General features: G+C 39.0%; 1 protein-coding gene across 5 annotated transcripts in view; it reads right to left on the bottom strand.

Moving 5' to 3' along the window:
* The window catches only part of LOC113134759 (protein tyrosine phosphatase receptor type M), a 138,227-nt gene that overhangs the window by 89,861 nt on the left and 28,315 nt on the right, over nucleotides 1–20,051 (bottom strand). For all 5 annotated transcript variants that reach the window (XM_026314262.1, XM_026314263.1, XM_026314265.1 and 2 more), the window contains exons 2-4: nucleotides 16,711–16,833; nucleotides 5,649–5,923; nucleotides 1,644–1,722 (exon numbers count right to left, since the gene is read on the bottom strand). In XM_026314262.1, coding sequence (XP_026170047.1) covers nucleotides 1,644–1,722; nucleotides 5,649–5,923; nucleotides 16,711–16,833 — 477 coding nt within the window. The remainder of the gene's footprint in view (nucleotides 1–1,643; nucleotides 1,723–5,648; nucleotides 5,924–16,710; nucleotides 16,834–20,051) is intronic.

Here is a 20,051-nt window from a genome sequence, read left to right as displayed (position 1 = left end):
ATGAGGGCTACGCCAATTGATGCTGCTGTGTTCTCAAATTTAGCTGTTACCCACTTCATACCTTTTGTATGTAAAATTGGAGAGCTAAGACAAGTAGCCTCGAACAGATACTGCTTTTATCTCACTATCCAGTGCCCCTCAGTGCCATTGGTCAGTATCATTCTGTGGGGAAGCTTTCACCTAAAACTTCAACATGAGACATCATCGTTCAGTCTTGCACCTACAAAACCACCCAAAATTTCTGCCATCTCTTGACTACATCCTTGATTGAGGGGATTTTTCCAAAACACATTATTCTCTTTTCCAGCTGTGCTCATTATGTGTATGCTCACTGACTGGGACAGTCCACAGAAAATAACTTAGTATGTAGAACATTTTTGATTAGTACCGCTATTCTGCATAGAAAAATAGGGCAATTCAGTGGAACGACCTTGATTCGAAACATTACCAAATCTCTAAAGACTTGGCAAAAGCTAATTCTATCACTTTCATCATCAAGACTTTCACTTCTGCTTAATATTTTATAACCTCGTCATTGAACTATACTTCCTTTATAACTTTGTCCCATCAACAGATCCAGTGCCAAAAAAGACAAATGTGTTTTTCTTCGTCTTCAATGTCTACTTTAAGGTTGGAAGGAGAGGCAGACCACCCAGCAGCATAATCACACCTTTGTGCTTGATATTTCACACAGTTGTATAAATAGAAAATGACTTGGCTGTGTTCCACTGACGAGTCACTCTGATCACTTTGCTTATCATTCCAATAAACCCAGTTGCCCAGTAATTGATCCACTCACATTTTGAGCATTTTAAGCATTGATCACGTCACAAGGCATCATTGATTTATTCATACATTTATATGCAACACTTTCCGCTATATAAATCCATGTTATTGACGTAACATTTGTAGGAATTCAGTTGCTTTCAAATGGTTACCAGCTTATTAGTGCCTAACAATGAGAGCGTGATACTTCAGATAAGAAGGGTAGAATATAAATCAATTGATGAAAATGTAGACTGTAGATGGTGAAAAACTTTACATGTACAGTAAACTCTAGGAGTACCATATGGACTAACATGACTCCCTGCACTCAAAACTACAGACGTGAGGAATCCAGACAAGCACTCTTCCTTGTACTCCCACAACAGCCGCTTATCTCAAAAGCCAAAAACTTTAAATATGCCAGTGATTACATGGTAATTAGCTCAGCAGTGCACTTTGAAGTACTTGTACTTATATTCAGTAATGGTGGCAGAACTCTTAACATCTGAGAGATGAGATGCTTTGCTGAGTCTCTTTAACAGAGGAGAAGCTGTGGAATCCAAACACATGTAGCAGTGTACTGTATGGAGGTATATGGTTTTCATTGCCTTATTTTGCACCATTTCTTCGATCTCTCAAAGTATAGATTTAACACAGCTACTCCACAATTATATCCTGAGCACACTTCAGTATGACAACCCAATGCTCATAAATTCTCAGGGAGCTAGCAGGAGAGAGGTTTACAGTTTGGATTTACTGTAGCATATTGTTTGAAGGCCTTTTGCTTGAACAGTGGTACAGGTATTTAGGAAGGTGTCATGGAAACGAAGATGACTGTTTGATGATATTCTTTTATGATGAAGGGAAAAGGGACTTACTGCACTGGTGGCCCTGGACCACGACGTCTTTGATGGCCAGTAAGCCACGCTGCCCTGAGGTTACGGCTTCAAACACAATCTGAGGAGGAGAGAGGAGACTCATAAGAGCAATGATAAATGGCCACATGTCTTCAAATTGCACCTGAGTGAGGCTGTCTGTGTCCACGGAGAAGTCCAGCTCGTGCTAATAAGATCTGCTCCTAGCTAAGCTGCAGCTGGTCACACAGCTGCGGGCCACTGACATTATTTCCACAATATGTCACAGCTGATAGGTGTTATGACATGCACATGTTATATTAAATTTGGGCTTGAGACGATTAGCACAGTGTGTGACAAGGATATAGTGTCTGGGTTCAGACGCCTAACAATGTTTACAGGGTCAATTAAACAAAATTCTAAAAAAAAGTTGATATTGTGACATTACTTTTAGTACTGAGAGTTTAACCCTCATCCTAACTGCATTAATGTAGGTAAATAGATTTTTTTGTGCTTAAAGTAATGACAGTATAAATATTCAACAGCAACTTTGTAAATCACTTTGTTTAAAGCTGTGTGCAAAATCTTTGTGTATTTTTTAATAAGTACCAACCACTTTCAGAGTATTCATCCTCCAAACTAGGTGGTGAAATAACAACATAAGAGATGTTACATTAACTTACATTAACTGCAGTTGCAGCAATAAAGGCTTAAGCGATGTGGTAATTGGTTGCTAGAGGAAATATCTGCAAACAATATAGTGAACTTGTTAGCCAATCACTTGCAAATATGAGTACTACTTTGTTTTCTTTATATATGCAAATGTAGTTGGATTTCACGCTTATCGGTCCAGATTTACACTGAGATGGAAAATGCTGATTAAACTACCTCAAACAACATTTTATCTACTTTGTTTATTGCATCATTTTGTGAAGTATAATTTTAAGTTCTCTAGTTTAGATCATTTTTAAAACCTTTATTTTTTTGATCCAGTGTCAGATCAGCTGTGTCGACAATATTTCACTACTTACTGTATGTTACTGATCCAACTAAACAGGCAAAATTAAATTTGTCATTTACAGTACACCTGACAGTTTCTGGGTGTAAATATTTTGCTAATCTTGTAAAAAGTAATTTGTGTGTTTAATTTAGAGATGCATAAATTTCCACTCAGTGAACAATTTCAGCAGAACTTAGGTTTAAATTTAGGAACAGCTTCTGCCAGTGGCTCCTGGCTTGATTCGATGTTTGGCTCTACTCTCTTTTAAGGAAATAGTCCCTATAAGTCCCTGAAAAAGACCTAGCTACATGAGTAGATGCAGAGCTAAGTTTGAGCATATGCTTTTATTCATTTGAGTGAACCAACCTTTTAATTGCAAATGTAGCAAGGGATCTCTTGGAAGCCATGTAAGGGGCTGCATTTCACAGCTGCTCTGAGTCTAGTGTTACTTGTCTGACATGTTTGTTGCTAACTCTGACAACAGAAAATCTCAAATCCAGTACAAGTGTACTCTGTAAGACTAACATGACCCTATTTTAAGGGACAAGTTCTCCTGCAAAACAACTGGTCCTAAGCTTTTACAGAGGGTGTGTCCCAGCAGAATGACAGAGTTATGTACTCCATGGTCTGCAGTGTGATAAAAAGGGAAACAGAATGCCAGTCCCTTGCCAAACCAAGGGTGTGGTGCAGAGACCCATTACACTACACATGCTGCAGCTACACATGTTTTGCATGCCTTTATTTCCTAAAAATAAGCCTATATCTTCAAGTGAATTGCATATATTAATGGAGATTTTCCATATATAGTGTCTAAAACTAAAACTTATGCCCCTCTAGCTGCTCCTAAGCTGCACACACATACATCTCAGATATTCCTTCTGTAGCCCAAGAATGTGTAGGTGGAGATAGTTACCATTGTCATCTGGGAGGCAGGATGCCTTCAGATAAGGCTGTCCAATTATAAATTTCTTTTTTTGTCTCATGAAATATGAAAGTGAATATCTTGGGTGCCAATTATGGCCTCATTACAGGCTAATTTAAAGGAAATTAAAAGGCCAACCACTCCATATATTGCCACCAGACAAATGAACTGGCCCCCACTCTCTAATTGAAATCCTTTGTTTGTGCAACAGACATCATTCAGCCTGCGTAATAGCTGTGATATAATTGATTCCAACATCAGTGATAGTGCAGTGCATAATTGGGCCTGACCCACAGAGTGAAAATATTCACATGGGACAAAAGCTGTTGATGTCACAGGAAAGTTCACCGTTCTCATTTGTCAAAGAAACAGATAGTGAACCCAACATTCAACGTCTACATCACCGTACTGGATGTCGCTAAGGGATTTGACCAAGTTCTACATTCCAGCAGGATTGATTAGCTCTGCCATTAGCTCCACTGTACTGAAATCAAGATAGATGAGGACATTTGGGTTTTTTCTGACTGGTGCACTGCTGCATATCACGATAAATAACAGATTTTCATCTACAAATTAAAGCACATATTTTGAAAGAATGTGCAGGACGTAAAAATTGTGTGTTACAGTACATATACAGAAAATTATAGTGTTTTGCACAATGTTCATCAATTCTGAAAATGCATGACAATCTCAATTAAAAGTTTTGGGGATGACCTGACAGAAGAGTAATTATCAAAACCTGAAATGCTCATGATGATGAAAAGCTTACATGTAATTAAAAAATAATTTCCAAGTATCAGGTGGCTTCCTTTGACAATTGGGTAGGTTACTATGCAATTAAAGATACCTATAATTAGTGTTGCTAATTAGTAACAATTTCAAACATTGGTCTCTTTTTTTCTTGACTAAGAGTTGTGCTCAAATCATTAGCATCCTCGCATTTGCCCATGTTGTCAGTTTGGGCTTGGAACAATTACAAACGGAGACAGATCTTCCACTGAGGTTTGAAAGGTAACAGATGCTGGGTGTTTCCCTGAACACACTGTAAACCATAATACATCATTTGGGGTCTAAACACTCCCCATACGTGCAGAGCTCTGCAGAAACAAACTACAAACAGCATGTCAAAATGTCAAAGTCACCTTCACTTAGAGTTCAGAACAACATGCCAAAAAAACTGAGGGAAAGGATTCAGTTTTTTAATTTTAAACAGGAGTCAATGACAGGTAGCACTTCGACTTGTGGTCTGCAGTTCATGTCAGTCACAAATGTCTGCACATGGCATGAATCCAAACACACCAAACTGTTACTGAGATACATGCAAACCCCTGCAATCTTTAAGTGTCTTAGCCAAACATTGAAAACATTTGACCACACTGTCTTTGCATCATTATTTCTCACAAGGGTCACCACCCTGTCAACCGTGAGCAGTGACTATTAGTGGTAGCTCTAGCACATTCTGTCCTTCTCAACTCTGCCTTTCCCCTCTTCTGTCTTTCTTTTGTCTGTGTGCCTCTCATTAAACCTCCTGTCTTTCATTCGGCAGTGAGCTCAGCAGTGTGTGTCCCTTGTTAACTAAGTTATCAGGGTGGCTGTGATAAGCAGGCAGGAGGACTCTCCTCAGCTCCACTGTGGAGCAGCTCTGTCAGGCCATAATGAAATAATTCACCAAAGGACCATCTCCCACTGGGAGGTTAAGGGGTCTCTCTGCATCAATTAACATTTGGTGGACGCATGGAACAAGCTCGGCAACACCTAATAGCCAGGCAAGTGTGAAATCACCTCGCCTCAGCCAGCAGTCATGTGCATTGGTAAGTGAAAATGAGTTTTCAGAATTGGAAAAAGAGAAGTGGCTCAGATAGAAAGGAGAGAGCAGATTACCATGGATACTGAGGTAGCCCCAGAAATCAATAACCTTAGGTGTTTTGAATGGGCTATTGTGCAATTGTTTGGACCTTCTCAAATAATAAATTTGTCTTGCTCCACCCAGAGAACAGACTGTAATGACTTTGGCTTCACTATAAAGGTTGCTGCTTATAATGAGCAACCTAGTTTTGTTACGAGACATCGTTCAAAAAAGAGCTGAAATGAGACTACATTTCCTCACCTGGTAGAAGTTGGGCCAGTAGGTGCTGACAGCCAGCTCCACCTGTGCCCAGGAACGAGTAGCTGGACCTGATACGTTCCAAACAGGCATCCCCATTGGACTGTTGTTTTCTTTTATGTAGACATTTAGGTGCCCTGGATGGCTGCTGTCTCTGCCTCCGATATAATAGTGAAAAATAACACAGTGGGTGTCATTCTCCTTCAGCTGGGGTGTCAGCAGTAAGGCCTTCTGCCCTGCAAAGCGTCCTGATGTGTTTACCATCATGAAGGCTGAACCTGCAACATAAACAAGAGTCTTATATCATCAGCTGATCCACCTACGAGCCCAAGCTCAGATAGTAAAAAGTCTTGCAGTAGTCCATAATCACAAGGTGTCCTATGTACTACTGCAACCCCATCTACTTACAAAAAAACTACTGTACAGAACCTAAGTTATAAATGTAATGGTTAAATGACCAGTTCATCGCTTTGGCCTAAAGGAAATGTCTAAACAACTACTGGGTGGTTTGATATGAAGTTTTAAACTTAGTTAAGTTTTTGTTCTCCATTACTGTGTCAGACACCTGCAGTAATGTACCTTTAAAATAAGATGCCAAACACTGAGTTACATGAGATCTTAAATACTGTTTAATAAGTTGCATTAAACCTACAACAAACCTGGTGTACATTTGTTTGAATAATGATGGTTATGTTAATTATTGTATTTGATCCAGCTGGATCTGTTGTTTCTTAGAGACAGGTTGTTATTAACAGAACAGACCTCCCAGACAAGAGTAAGATTATTAGTAGAAATGGTCCTGAGGTTTAACAGTAACTAGATAAAAGGCAAAGGCTTATGAGAGTATTCAGAAAGCAGGTAAATGACTGTGATGAGAATTAGTGCAATTAGTGCTGAGAATTGTGGTGTGTGCTCCTTAATAAGAAAATGCTCTTATCTCTGGATTGATAGAAACTCTTTAATCATTATCATTTATCAAAATACAAAGACAGAGAAAGACTAACCCTAAAATGCTAGCTATTTGAGATGAGTATTTTTTCTCAGTGACAGAGAGAAAGAAAATGATGAAAAATCAATAAGTTAAAATCTGTTTGCCAAGCAAGCCCCATTTAGATTTTATCGCTTCGGTTCAATATTAAAGGTTAATCTAATTCTCTCCCCTCTTGCCAATAAAACACAAGTGAGAATTATTATATTGGCAAACTTTCAAGGAGATGCAGAACACATTCTATTTGTCATCGTCCTATTTAGCTTGGCTTGGTAATGAGATGGCACAAATCATAACAGCATTTGAGACACAGCCAATAGAGACGGAGTTTATGTTGAAATACATTTTTTTGGAAGTGCAGTAATGGCTGGAAAGCACAATTTGCCTGGAGGTGAGACAAACAACCTGTAATCAAAAAGCTCTGCTCTCCTGCATGTGAGGCAGAGCTGAGCCATAATGGTTGTGAATCTTTGTTATTAAATTTAACATCTGGTGATTCACTCAGATATGGTGTTAAAAAGGGTGAATAACGTCAACAAAATCAGCAGGTTTGGTCCCTGAGTGTGTCAGCCAAACAGCCTCTCACAGAACCCTATTTGTTCCATCAATGACTCGAGCTTGCCCACTTGTCTCGTTGTGCTGCACTTGTAACGCTCACCAATTCCATCTGTCTCCAGCTTCAGATAACGAGCAGGGGTTCTGTCATGTTTAAACAATGAAACAGGAGGAGAGGGAGCAGAGGAGGAGGAGGAGGAGCAGTGAGTTGTGATGACACCAAGTCAGTCTCTTTGGCTTTGTTTTTCAGCCACTAGCAAGTTGTTGTTTTAAGGGATCTTGTTTTGGATCATATGAGCATCATATTTTAACAGGGGCTGTATTTAATATGAACTTCTATTAACTCTTCCACACATGATTAAAACCATGTACACAAAGCATGGTTCGGCCCTGCAAAGCATGTTATACAGCTGGTGAAAGCATGCATATTAACATGGCATATATTCAAATGCTGAGCACATGGATCACATGCGTCACAACTGGAATACAAATTATGTAAAGTGATGTTTGGGCAGAGAGTGTGCCTTATATTAATATCAAACTCAGGTTTACATTTGGCTCAGATCAATTCTCACTGGTCAATAAATAAATAAAATAATATTTGTTTTGGATTTTGGGCAAAAATATTTGAATGATAAAAACATAAAATGCAAATCAATAAATGCATAATTGAGTGTTAAACAGTAATGTTGACCTTGGAAACTCAAGTTCTTAATAGATTTTTCCACAGCTGTCGACCACACTTCATTAGAGCAGTAAATTCAGCTTTTACTCATTATGATAATTGTACATTTACACACAGAATTCAGACACTCAAATAAAAGGGCAGAAAATAAATGTATTCTACTATACAGTAAATATGGAGTGATTTATTATGTATCATGGGTGTATTACAGGAACTGGATACAGGACTAAAAGATGGTGCCCAGTTCCCGAATGAATCCCTGGATGAAAATTGTCTCAAGTTTATGGCTTCCACTGTACAGTTCACTGCACATGTGCACTGGGGTGTCTTCACTCACCACGCCTATGTGTTCCCTCTTGGCCACTAGATTTTAATTTGGGCTGATATCAGGCAATTAAAAGTCATTATTCAAGACTCTGGAAAAGTTTCAAACATAATGTTTCAAAACATCAATAGATTAAATGATGATGAACTAATGATGATATAAAGACCATCAACAACATTGCATGTAGTTTAGGGGATTCTGTCAACTTTCTCCAGTTACTTTTGGGCTGCAGGACACTTTTTGTTGAGTAACCACTGGGAATAATTGCCAGCGAAGATAAGTGGTGGCACTATATCCAGACATGCAATGTTCCACATGGAAACATTAGCACTACATGACTGCAAAAAATGATGGCAAGTGTCCAAAATACTTCTAACTCCTGAGGAAGCTAATAGTGTCACGTCACACAGGGAGCAGTGCATGTGGGAATAAAGGAGTCATTTCAGACAGCCATGGACTTTGACTGTGGATGGGGCTTGCTCAGTTGTCATGGAGATATCTCAGTTGTCATCACATGACCGAAGAGTGGGACTACGGAACTGTTTCCATGACAACCGGCCAGTTTGAATGTTCCATACTTAGATCACATGATAACAACTGAGATGTTGCCATGACAACTAGCCAAACTCCATCCACTGAGGAAATGTAGCCCAGAAACAGAAAAAAAAAAGCCATCTTTTTTTGGTTAAAAAAATATACAACATTTTATAACTAATTTTAAAAATAGTGAATATGCATTTTCATAGTTTGGATTCAAACGTGTGTCTCATATGTATGCTCTAGTATATTCATGGTTTCACTGTTAAGTGTATGAACAAGTCTAAGAAACCTTGTGACATCGCACAGTGTCAACAAGGGACATTATCAAGTTGAAATTCTAATATATAAATGTTGCTTCCCTGTGCTATAGATTTTCCCGCAGAGCATGATCACTGTGTCCTGTTATTATTCAGTGCACTGATGTTCTTCCAGAGCTTTATAATGTATTATTCACCTTCAGTTTGTCTGTGATACAGGTGTTGCAGGTAATTATTTTTGAGGCTATGCAGGAAGTTGTGTAAAGTACATGAAGAAGGGCAGGAGAGGAGTCGACTTGGAGACACATGTTTGCTCAGCCTCTCAGGCGCCTCTCAATGAGGGCTCTGAGGTCTTTTTAATAAAATTCAGCCATCTGCACAGGTGTCCAGAACATTTCTGGTTTGCCCTTTTGAGGCATCAGTAACACTTGGTGTGATGCAATCTGGCACTGATAATCCATTTAGGAATTGTTTAGTTGAAGCTCATGTTACAAAGATAAAAATGCTGGCACTACTGCTTTCCTCCGGGATTATAATAGGGTGTTTACTACTCATTTCAAACAACCAACGGAAGCTTTATGCACAGCACTGCTTTGTTGGTTATTGGAGAGGAAAATATCTGATCTCTCAAGGGGAATTTGTACATTTTTCTTACTACATTAATACAATATTTAATAAAACAGGTACCCTTTGTAGGTAGTCACTTCTTGTTTAATAAAACTCACTGCAGTTGCTGTTAGTAATTATGTGTATTTACTTGAAAGAAATGAATGTAAATATTAGAACATTTCATCCGTACTGTCAGGCAGCCAGCAGAGCTGTAACACACAGACTGCATTTCTTGTCACCAGATTTGAGGCCTGCAAATCGTCTTGACTTGGGTCAGTGAACCCAAACGCAACAAGGGAAAAAGTCTTCTCTCATTACTGACCACCATAAAACATAAGAATACAATTTTTCAAGAGACAGCGTGCCGCCTCATCGTGCTGTTATTGTGACTGTCTAACAGAAGTGGAGATGATGACAGGAGAACACTGATTGTCATTCAGTTTCTATGCTGTTCGAGACTAATGACCACATACTCTGCAGGACCTGCTGCACCATGACAAGCTAATTAGCCAGCTAGACTAAGAGCAAATTATAATGACACTGTGTTAGTGCTGTGCTAATGTGCTACTGATGCACAAGGGTGTTTTCTCTCTCTCTCTCTCTCTCTTTCAATGTCTCTTGAGCCTTAACAATGGCGTGTTCAAGACCAATTAAAAATAGAGAGCTCTCAGCACACTCAAGACCTGTCTCTGCAACTCTGTAAAGGCCAGGCCTCTGCTATTGTCTAAGGTATTCAGAGGAACATTATTATTATTCCAATGTAGGCCACCTTCACCTTCCATTACAATGATGGCTGAACATAGAGAACATGGAGACTGTTATGAAAAATGAATTAGTAAAACGATGAAGAGCTCCTGCTGCAGATGCTACATACATTCATGTTGCTGTTATTTGGAAATGAAGGGCACGCTGCTGAAATAGAAATATGGGATTTTAATTATACTGGAATATTTTAGACATTATTAACAAGAATACTGTGCATGAATTAGGGCTGCGGCCACAGAAAAACATTAACCATACATTGACAGTCCGTTGGCAGATTCCACAAGCTGTCACAAAAATGTTTCACATTTGGCTCTAACAATTTCTTGGCCCAATTTTGGTGAATTTCTGTTTTAATTCATTAATTCATCAAGTGTTTTATTTTGATTAAAGTGGAACTCAGCAGTTTTGCACACCAGAGTCTGTTTACAGGTCTCAGAGGCTATTACTCTATACAGAAAACCAAATCTCCATAGCCAACTCCTCAATTTTCCTACATTAGAAGGTACTAGCATAACAAACCCAAATGTCATTTGAACTGTCTGCTGTTGAGTTGCATTATGGATAATGTAGGCATCAGGTTTTTACAAGAAAGGTCAATAAAAAAAAAAAAGAAAATACCTTTGGTTTAATTGTATTGGTTTTTAAATGTTTTTGAAAAAACTGTTCATCATAGTCCAACAACATCACAAGAGTACTTTTATTAAAAACATATCCAAAGCTTTACTAAATTCCTGCTTACAAATCACTAGAATTATTGTGGTATTTTCTCTGAAAATCAAACTAAGAAGACGAAAAAACCTAACATACTATGAGGTGAGTATCTGGTCAGCATCAGTCACTACTGGTACTCTCTACTAGGATAAGTCTTTTCCAACAAGTTGGACATGAGGTAATTCAAAATAACCTTACTGGTCTTGTGAGTCATAGAGAGACAACTATGCATATAGCCCAGTGGAAGGCTTCCATCAGGTTAATCCTCTGCCCGGTCAGCTCACTCAGACTGGCAGAGCAGTTGGCACTTGGCTGCAGCTTGTGTCAGTCCATATGGGAAGAAAAGTTCCTTCAGCTATGAGAACAAGCTGGTGACAAACTAGTTATCACTAACAAAATAATCTAATTAAATAAAGCAGCCAGAATCCTGGTATTTATTTTTTAGCAATGGATTTTGTACATTGAAGTCCATTTATTGAGCGTAACTACTGAGTGAATCAGCAAAGGGTAGTGATTATAATCCCTTGAAAGACATTTATATATCATATGACTTCCTGTTTTGATCAAACTCAATTTAGAAATTACAGATTTCATATCTTTAGATTCTCATTTCTATAATCTTTGTAAAAAGCAGGTGGAGGTTCAGGGCTGGTGACCTGAGACAAATGTCAGATGAATCCTATTAACCTTTTTTTCTTGAATTCAAACCTCCTTGTTTGACTGTATGAAAAACTCTGAAAACAGTACGAAAAATGCTTCCCAGGTTCCAATGTGTAGATATGATCCTCTGATTTTACAAAAACACCAAAGCAACCAAATCAAATACACTGGATGTGGGAATGTATGTAGAGCTCTGGTGAAGCGGCCACACAGGTCACACAAACAGTCTATTGTCTAGTCCTGATAATCAAAGTCTATAGGTTGAAGGAATTCAGATTAATTATGAGTTGATTGATGGCAATGGCTATAATTTGCAATAATGACTAGCGCTCATTATTTCTCCTCCATTCAGGTCCTGAACTCTGTGAAAATAATTATGTGGGGGAAATCAGAATAAAGGGGCACACTTTAAACCCAAACCCTCCAGGTCTCATTTGCTAATAAAATTCACAGAGGTCACCACTGCAGGAAAGCACGTCTGCCGCTTCGAAAATGTCAATGAAGACAGGGCTATTCTCACTGTCTGCCACCAATCAAAAATGCTCTCGCTGTGAGGGTTAGGCTGTTAATATGAACATCCGTGGCCTCCACTCTTTTTTTTTGGAACTTTCCCTGTGCCCTTTGAAACATGAAAAGGGAACTGATAGAATAACACAGAATAAGTACAGGCTTTCCATATGAAGGACCTGGCAGGTGTCTTTGACAATGTCAAATAGAGTCACCCAAAAACATCCATCATGAGCAACACATTTCAGCCCTGTCATTTTCAGGTGGAACAAGTGACCCTTATTATGCTCCTTGGCAGGATCCTTTGTTACTGTGTGTCAATCAACAGCAATTCTTAATGACTAAATATGTCATCTTAATATGCATTATGCATATTTACCTGATACAGATCCAACATATACTGTCCAGATACTGTGGGTCACCAAGCTGCATCACTGGCCTTAACTGCACATACCATACAAACTAACTGAGAAAGACATAGTATGCAAATATGCCCTCAGTGTGCTGTCGTACTCTGTTTATAGTAATGGGTGCAATTCTGTTTACTCAGGCTACGGTAAACTTCTTAGCGTTACAAATCCACTAAATTGAAAATCAGTTAATGATTTGCAGGAATTAATTCACAAATTGATCAGGCATTGTAATTTGCTCTTCTATTTTGTCCTCTAATCATATAATGGGGTTTCTCCTTGCCAACACTGTGCAAGGTGTGATTTTCACACAAAGTTGTCAATGGCTCAAAAGCAATTAGCTTATTTTCACAACACAGTGCCCCTCCCTCCTGAACAGCAAATCACATCTTTTCTTGATCTGATTTAAATTCTGATTCAATTTCTGATGTCCTTCAGGCAGCGGGTGTTCTCTCCTCTCATATTTTAAGTGGCTAGTCTTCTCTTTCATTTAAGCAGCACATACAGTGCCATAAACAATGGTTGTCCAGGTAAGGAAGAAAGGCTTGTCCATTCATTACCTCCTGATTGAAATGTTCAAAAAAGTGAACAGGTGCCTTTTAAAATGATCCGTCTTATCCATGTGCAGCCACAGCACTCTAAGAAAGGCATCCTTGTGAGTTCAAGAGTGAACTGCGCTTGCATGAACACATTATGAACCTCACAAGAAAGAAACGGAAAGAAGATCATTGCCACCCAATCATGCACTTCATTCTGCCAGTCCTTTACCATTATAGTTTTGGTGATATTATTGACCAAAGACGTGCTGCAACAGTGCGACAAAAACACTCAATTTCTCCCATGCCACTTATTTAGAGCAGATATATAAGAAGAAAACAATAAGTCATTTAGTCTGAGATGCATTTGCTATTGTGCCTAGCATAATACAAAAACCCTAATTAATCCCAGTTAGAAGGCCTTCTTTCTCCTCCTCTTGCCATTATTCCCCAGAACGAGTCTCAGGGGAGAGCCAGGGAGCAGCAGCCTACTGTTGGCAACATCCATGACACCATCAGAGAAGAGGCAGCCTCTGCACCAGCTGGGGCTCACTAAAAACAGTCTCCTATTTAATGGCATCTGGGCAACCCCCACAGCACCACACAGCAAACTTCCCCACCAAGTCAGCTTCATCCATATTTTCTCTGAGACTACTGCACCACAATGGGGAACCTATAATAACAGAGAGTAGGGTAAAAACTAGAGAAATACGTTTTTTTAAGACATGATACTAATGCCTTTGATTTAAGAGTGGTAATTTTCTCATCAAGTAATATGCAATCAATTCTGACAGAAATGCATTCAGCTCCATTCTCCAAGGCTGAATCTTGTCTTGGCTGAGATGGCTTTATCATCATTGCCCAGGACAAATGAGGCTTGTTGGTAATAACAGGACTGACAGTGGCAGTTCTGCAGGGGATTTCTCCAGTTGACCTGGGAGAAGGAACATGCAGGGCCTCAGAACTGGGCTGAGCCACCCTAAAGGAGCCAAAGCATGCAATCAGAGCTGCACAGAGGGATAAACAAGGCCTCTCTCCATCCAGACATAGCAATTAGGTAGGAAGCAAATCATCGTAAACAACGATGAGTTTCAGGCACTGCTTGTCTCTTCTTCATGTGACCAGAGGGTTTGTTTTTCTTGTTGCTTATCATTTCATGTTTCCGTTCTGGTTCTCTTTTATTTACATGTTTTGGGCCAGTTTGTTCTTTGGTTGCAATACGAGCTTTATAGGATGAAGGAAGAAGCCTCAGCAGCTGACATCAAAATCTGATCTCAAGGAGTCTCATGAGTGCATTGTCTATACTTACCACACTGATACAGCACCGTAATTCAGGATGTCTCCTATTGATTTCACAAGCGTCTGACATGTTTTTGCTCACAGATAAGAAATAACAGCTTTCAGGTTTGAAGCTTTTAATCAGCTAATGAAATGAATAAAAATCATATGAACAAATGAACAAGACAATATGTTTATGTTGGGAAAATCTATGACAAACCCTGGAAAACTCACTGATGTTGCCCTGCTACTATCCCAATTTCCACACCCTTAGTTTCTGCTTTGCTACACGAAGGGCACTAATCAAAAATCAAAAAATGCTGTGAAAACCAATCCACTCTTTAAATCATACTTTTACATTATCATCAGAACACCACTACCGTATCTGGACAAATAATTGGTCTATAACCAGTTTTAAAGATGGTTGAAGTGCTAATGCCTTTTGTTAAAAACCTACTTCTTTTCAGTTTCCATCCCAGTCCAGCAGCTAGGATAACATTCTGTTCTGCGAGTATGATAAGGTCATTTCGGAAAGATTCATAAGTACAGGTTGAGAGTGAGACAGCAATCAGAGGTGAGATAGCTTTTCCACCGGTGTGGCGGCTTTCACCTAAATGCATTTCTACCCATCAACACCCTCTCCTGTAGCCCTAAAACAATTTCAGCCGTCAAGTACACTGCATTTCAAATTGCTTTCAATGTGGTCAAAGAGGAAAGATTACAATTTCGTGTGGCAGGTTGAGTGCCCAAGTTGAGAAATGAAGAAAGAGCTGCAACCTGTTAATTACGCACAATTCAAGATGCATAGGTAGAAAACAAGCTTACTTGAAGTGTACTCAGACTACGAAGCACAATCAGGGACACCTCTTAACCAGACAGGATTTTAATCAGATATGTTAAATTTAGACCATGCGCAGGGTGTTAATTTGTAGGTCAGGGCTTTGCCAGATTTTGCTGTAACCTTTGCCCAGCCTCCATGTGTCCTGACATTAATCAATTGCGATGGAGAAAGTAGATACTTCCATTCCATGAAAAGTAATTTCTCTGGGGTAGTTCAACACACATCAGGCTGATGTACACACAAACAGGTCTGGGCACAGGCTGCTTAAAATTAGTGAGGGCCTGCTAATTAATTTCCCCACTGTCAGTGTGTGTGTGGGGGGGGGCAATTTATCTGTGATGCAGCCTTTGTGAGATTAGGCATCAGATAGGGGAGGAAAACAATATCCATTAGTTTGCAACGCTACCTTTGTTGTAACATGAAAAAAACGTCATTCCATTAGTCTAAGTCCTAAGGTGCCTTCTGCTCAGTGCTGGTGATATCGCTGCATTTTAAATCAAATGAAAAGCGATCAATGGAACATTAAAAAGACAAATTGTGTGCGACAGACAAAATGCAGGGAAAGCTTTTTAATGAATTTCAATACGTGGCTGATGGAAAGCCTTCTTTAATTAGAAAGGATCTGAGAATTTTGATATCAAATATCACTTTTGTCTAACTTTGTGACTGCCCCAAAGATCTTGTGTATTAGATACACAATTATGCAGAGAGATTGCATCAAATAGAAAATAATACCAGAACTATAAAGATGTTTCGAAGAATATTTTCTATTTAAATATTATCCTTTTGTTGTCCTTGTATCCTTTTCTATTATTTATTTATAAGTCTCCAACACTAAAGATGTTTATATAGAGCAATACCTTATATTCTTATTATAGTCAAACTTAAGAGTCTGATCAGAAATATATGTAAACATTGTATCACGTAAACATTCATCAATACAGTTGCATGTTTGGAGTATTTATAATTGTTACTGTGCATATAGCTCGCCAACTTCAGCCAAGAAATAAATATTTTCAAGGACACTCTTAATCATGGTGGATGTCGTGAGAAGCTCATCTCATCTCTTGTACTTTTTTCAGATTTTTTTTTCAAATATACCCATTTCAGAACAATATTCAAGTGGCCTAAAATGAATCAGCTCAATGGAATTGAGCCACAGTGTTTTGAGAGGTAAAACATTTTAAATCATTAAATGTCTACTTTGTAATTTTGAGTTTTTCTTCTCTATTTGAATATTTGACAGGTGGATTCTTCCAAAATATTCAGATAATAATGTTCAGAATATTGTGTATTACACAAAAGAGGGTCAAATTTACAGACTATTGCAATGATGTACTCTTGCTATAGTGATGGAATCATTTCTCCTGTTCACTGGGCCAGTATCACTGTCCTTACCTGAGGGCATCCATGGATCAGAAGAAGGTTTTTCTCTAGTATTGGCCTGCTCCCAGTCAAGGTCATCGTCCCTGCCTTGGCTGTACCCACATGCTGCCAGCGGCTTCTCAAAGTTACAATCGCCTGTGACAAAAGAACAAAATTTATATGGTTTTACAGTTTTTCCATTAACTTGCTGCTCAAATGAATGAATATATAAATTAAATTCTCTTCTTTTTTCCCAGCGGTATTCATAATGCAATATGCCAGACAATGAGATTGCATTTAACTGAGACAGAGTGAAGGATTACTATAGTAGGCGAGGCACAACATACATTACCATCATTAGCAACACGGCAGTCCAATTTCACAATGACAAGTATGAAGTGTCCAAACTCCATCATCATTAGGCATTATGCTCCCAAACCGCACCACCATCAGGGATAAATGGATTTATTTTCCTTTCTGGCCGCAGAACTTTGCTGTTCATGCGCCCTTACTTTGCAGAGCCACTCTAATCCTTTTTACAAGCTGCTTGCAAAATGACAGCAAGCAACCATTAGGGCCAGGCTTCAACCAGGCCTGGCATGTGATCGATTAATACAAATACCCCTTTATTCCTCGCACCTTAAAGGCCACACAGAGAATGTGAGAGTTGAGCTTTTTTTTTCACCCTAAAGTGCTTTTCAATCCACTCATAAATCTAGAAAAAAAGGCATGTCAGAACTATATATGTCTGAAAAGAAGTTTACACTGAGTAAAAAATGTGAAACATAAAGGTGGCTTTTAGATTGTGAAAGGTTGTTTTCAGAGCAGGCAGATGATTTAGAGAAGATCTGGACAAAGTGAAATTAGGCTGCATCAGATACATGATTATGTACACGGGTTCTCTGGTGATAACAGATGTACAGTGTATTACTGTGGTCCTTGCTAGGAATGAATCCAATCTGACTATCTGAAAGTGTTTGCTTGCACATTGCTAATAAGTTTCTAAATACAGATGACATACACATTTTATTGCCGCTGGGAATGTCCCCTGAGCCAGAATCTATGCCAGGCCAAAACCAATATCTCATCTCTTACAAGCTCCCCCTGACACTCTGGTGCATAAAGGCTACAGGCTGGAGTTTTCGCTTTCCTATTTATCTCCCCACTGACATTTACAGTACACGTGCAAATGAGTGGCCAAATGAGGAGAACACAGTGTAATTAATATCCAGCTCCATAGGGCAACTGCTAATGATATATTTGCTGCTCTGTCTGTTTTCTGAGGGGGTGGATGCAGAAAACAGAGTGATTGCCAGAGTATCAAAAAGGTTGTGATATTGTTCAGAGCTTGTCCAGAATTTCATTACCAAACCATTTGGTTCAGCAGCATGTTAGCTACGTTTCATGGCAAGTGTGAAAGGAAGAAGTGCTTGTACTTCAAGGCTATCACATCTATGAGTTTTAGTTACTGGTTACTTTGCAGATTACTGTTATAAAATACAGTGACTTTTACTTTAGTGTATTTATACACTGTGGTATCACCACCTTTCCTAATAGTTTATTCCTTTCCAAGCGATTATGCCAAGCTGCTAACTCCCATTGTGTAACTGGGTGCAAGTTAGTTTGGAATTCTGCAGAAGTTGTTAGGAAATGGATCCAGCTTCTGTAAAGGAACATACACACAATGACCAAAACCTGCCAAGACCAGCTATAGCCTTGGATCAGGTCTAACCACAGACAAATAGAGCTGTTCAGTGACCACTTGTAGAACGCCTTGTGAACGAAAGCAGTGCGGGAAAAAAATGTATGCCATGCTCAGTCACCTCCCCTCTCTAAATAAATAAAAATACCAGTGTTGCCAAGATGTATCTTGGAGAGTGTTAGTCTTTGGCTGCAGCGTCACACGGACTGGCTCCATTCCATCAATATTTTGACTCAATAGTTCCAAGATCCTTCGCCCTGTGCTGCCCACTTTCCTCTCACAGCATGAAGAAGCTCAAACAAAGCCAAAGAAGTGGCTTTTATTGGTGTTTGATATTGAAATCGATTGCAATGGCGAAGAGCGAAATGTATTCTGAGTCAGTGGGTGATGGTAGTGGAAAGAATTCTGTAGAAAAAAAGCCATCAAAAAGAATATGTATAAAGCAGAGAGGTTCATTTTTTTTAAATGTCATCTCTGTGTTTAATAATAAATCAAGAAAATGAGAGGGATGAGGTCTCAGTTTAAAACTTCATCCCATGCAAAGATATCATTAACAGCTCTGTTCTATGAATGATTCTCGAGTTGCTCAGTTAATTTGAATGCAAAACACTTCTATTTCAATTTCATACATTTTCAAACAGGCTGAATCAGATTAACAAAAAAAAATACAGCTTAGTATATTACAATTATGTTATTCCACTAGTCAGTTACTGTTAAAAACATTTGTTCAAAGCAAGGAAGGAGCGAGACTGTAATATGACTTTTTAGCAGTTTAAACATTTAAAAGACTTCATTTTTAGAAAGGTAATTACATATTCAATACTAAAACTGGTCTCTTGGTAACTATGCTTTCTTATTGATTCTGTGGAGCTGACTTTAGAGAGCTGTAGGTGGGAGAAACTGATGTATCTTTTTCGACGATATTGACATATCATCCACATTCATTGCTTCAGGAGCCATTATAATAGGCTAACAGGGTGTTAACAAGCATTAAATCTATTTGTATCGCTTCAACTGTTGGGGAAATTCTAAAATGACACCTGCAACCTGTTATTGACCTGCTAGAGAACAGTTCTGTCCTCAGGTAAACATTCAAGCATCTTGTTCTACATGGCGTCCTAAGCCTTCTTAAATGTGTTGCTTCAGCATTGTGACTGCCACAGACCAGAAGCAAAATCTATCACAGATCACTTTGATTGCCATCACTACAAATGGCTCCTTCTGAGTCAAGAGATTGTCCACATGTATGCTGATGACCACATCAGTCAATAGCATCATAACAGTACTCTTCGCTGTAGGAGGTTTACACAACCCCCATATAATCAGCTGCGACAGCTGCTGAAATAGATATCCCAACGAGAGGCTGCCAAAGCTCTGAAGGAGATTTAACTTTCAATAAAAGCTTCTATGAGGTGTGGGTAGTCTGGGAGTACAGATGACTGTGCTCCACCCTGTCAACATTCCCCTTTCAAGAGAGGCCAGCAGCTTGAAGCTAAAAAGGTGGCCCTAGATATGTCATGAAACAATTTATTCCAGAGTGAGAACACACAATAGTCTTTATATTCTCACGCAGAGTGCATTTCAAAGAAATCTATCCATCTTTTACTGGACTGAGCCAGAGGCCAGAATCAATACCTCAACCCCTCAATGCTGGAGCCAATTTCTCCTAAAG

This window comes from Mastacembelus armatus, chromosome 17 (assembly GCF_900324485.2).
Source record: "Mastacembelus armatus chromosome 17, fMasArm1.2, whole genome shotgun sequence".
Classification (NCBI taxonomy): Eukaryota; Metazoa; Chordata; class Actinopteri; order Synbranchiformes; family Mastacembelidae; genus Mastacembelus; species Mastacembelus armatus.
Note: the sequence above shows the minus strand (reverse complement) of the source record. Positions and strands in the feature narration are given on the sequence as shown.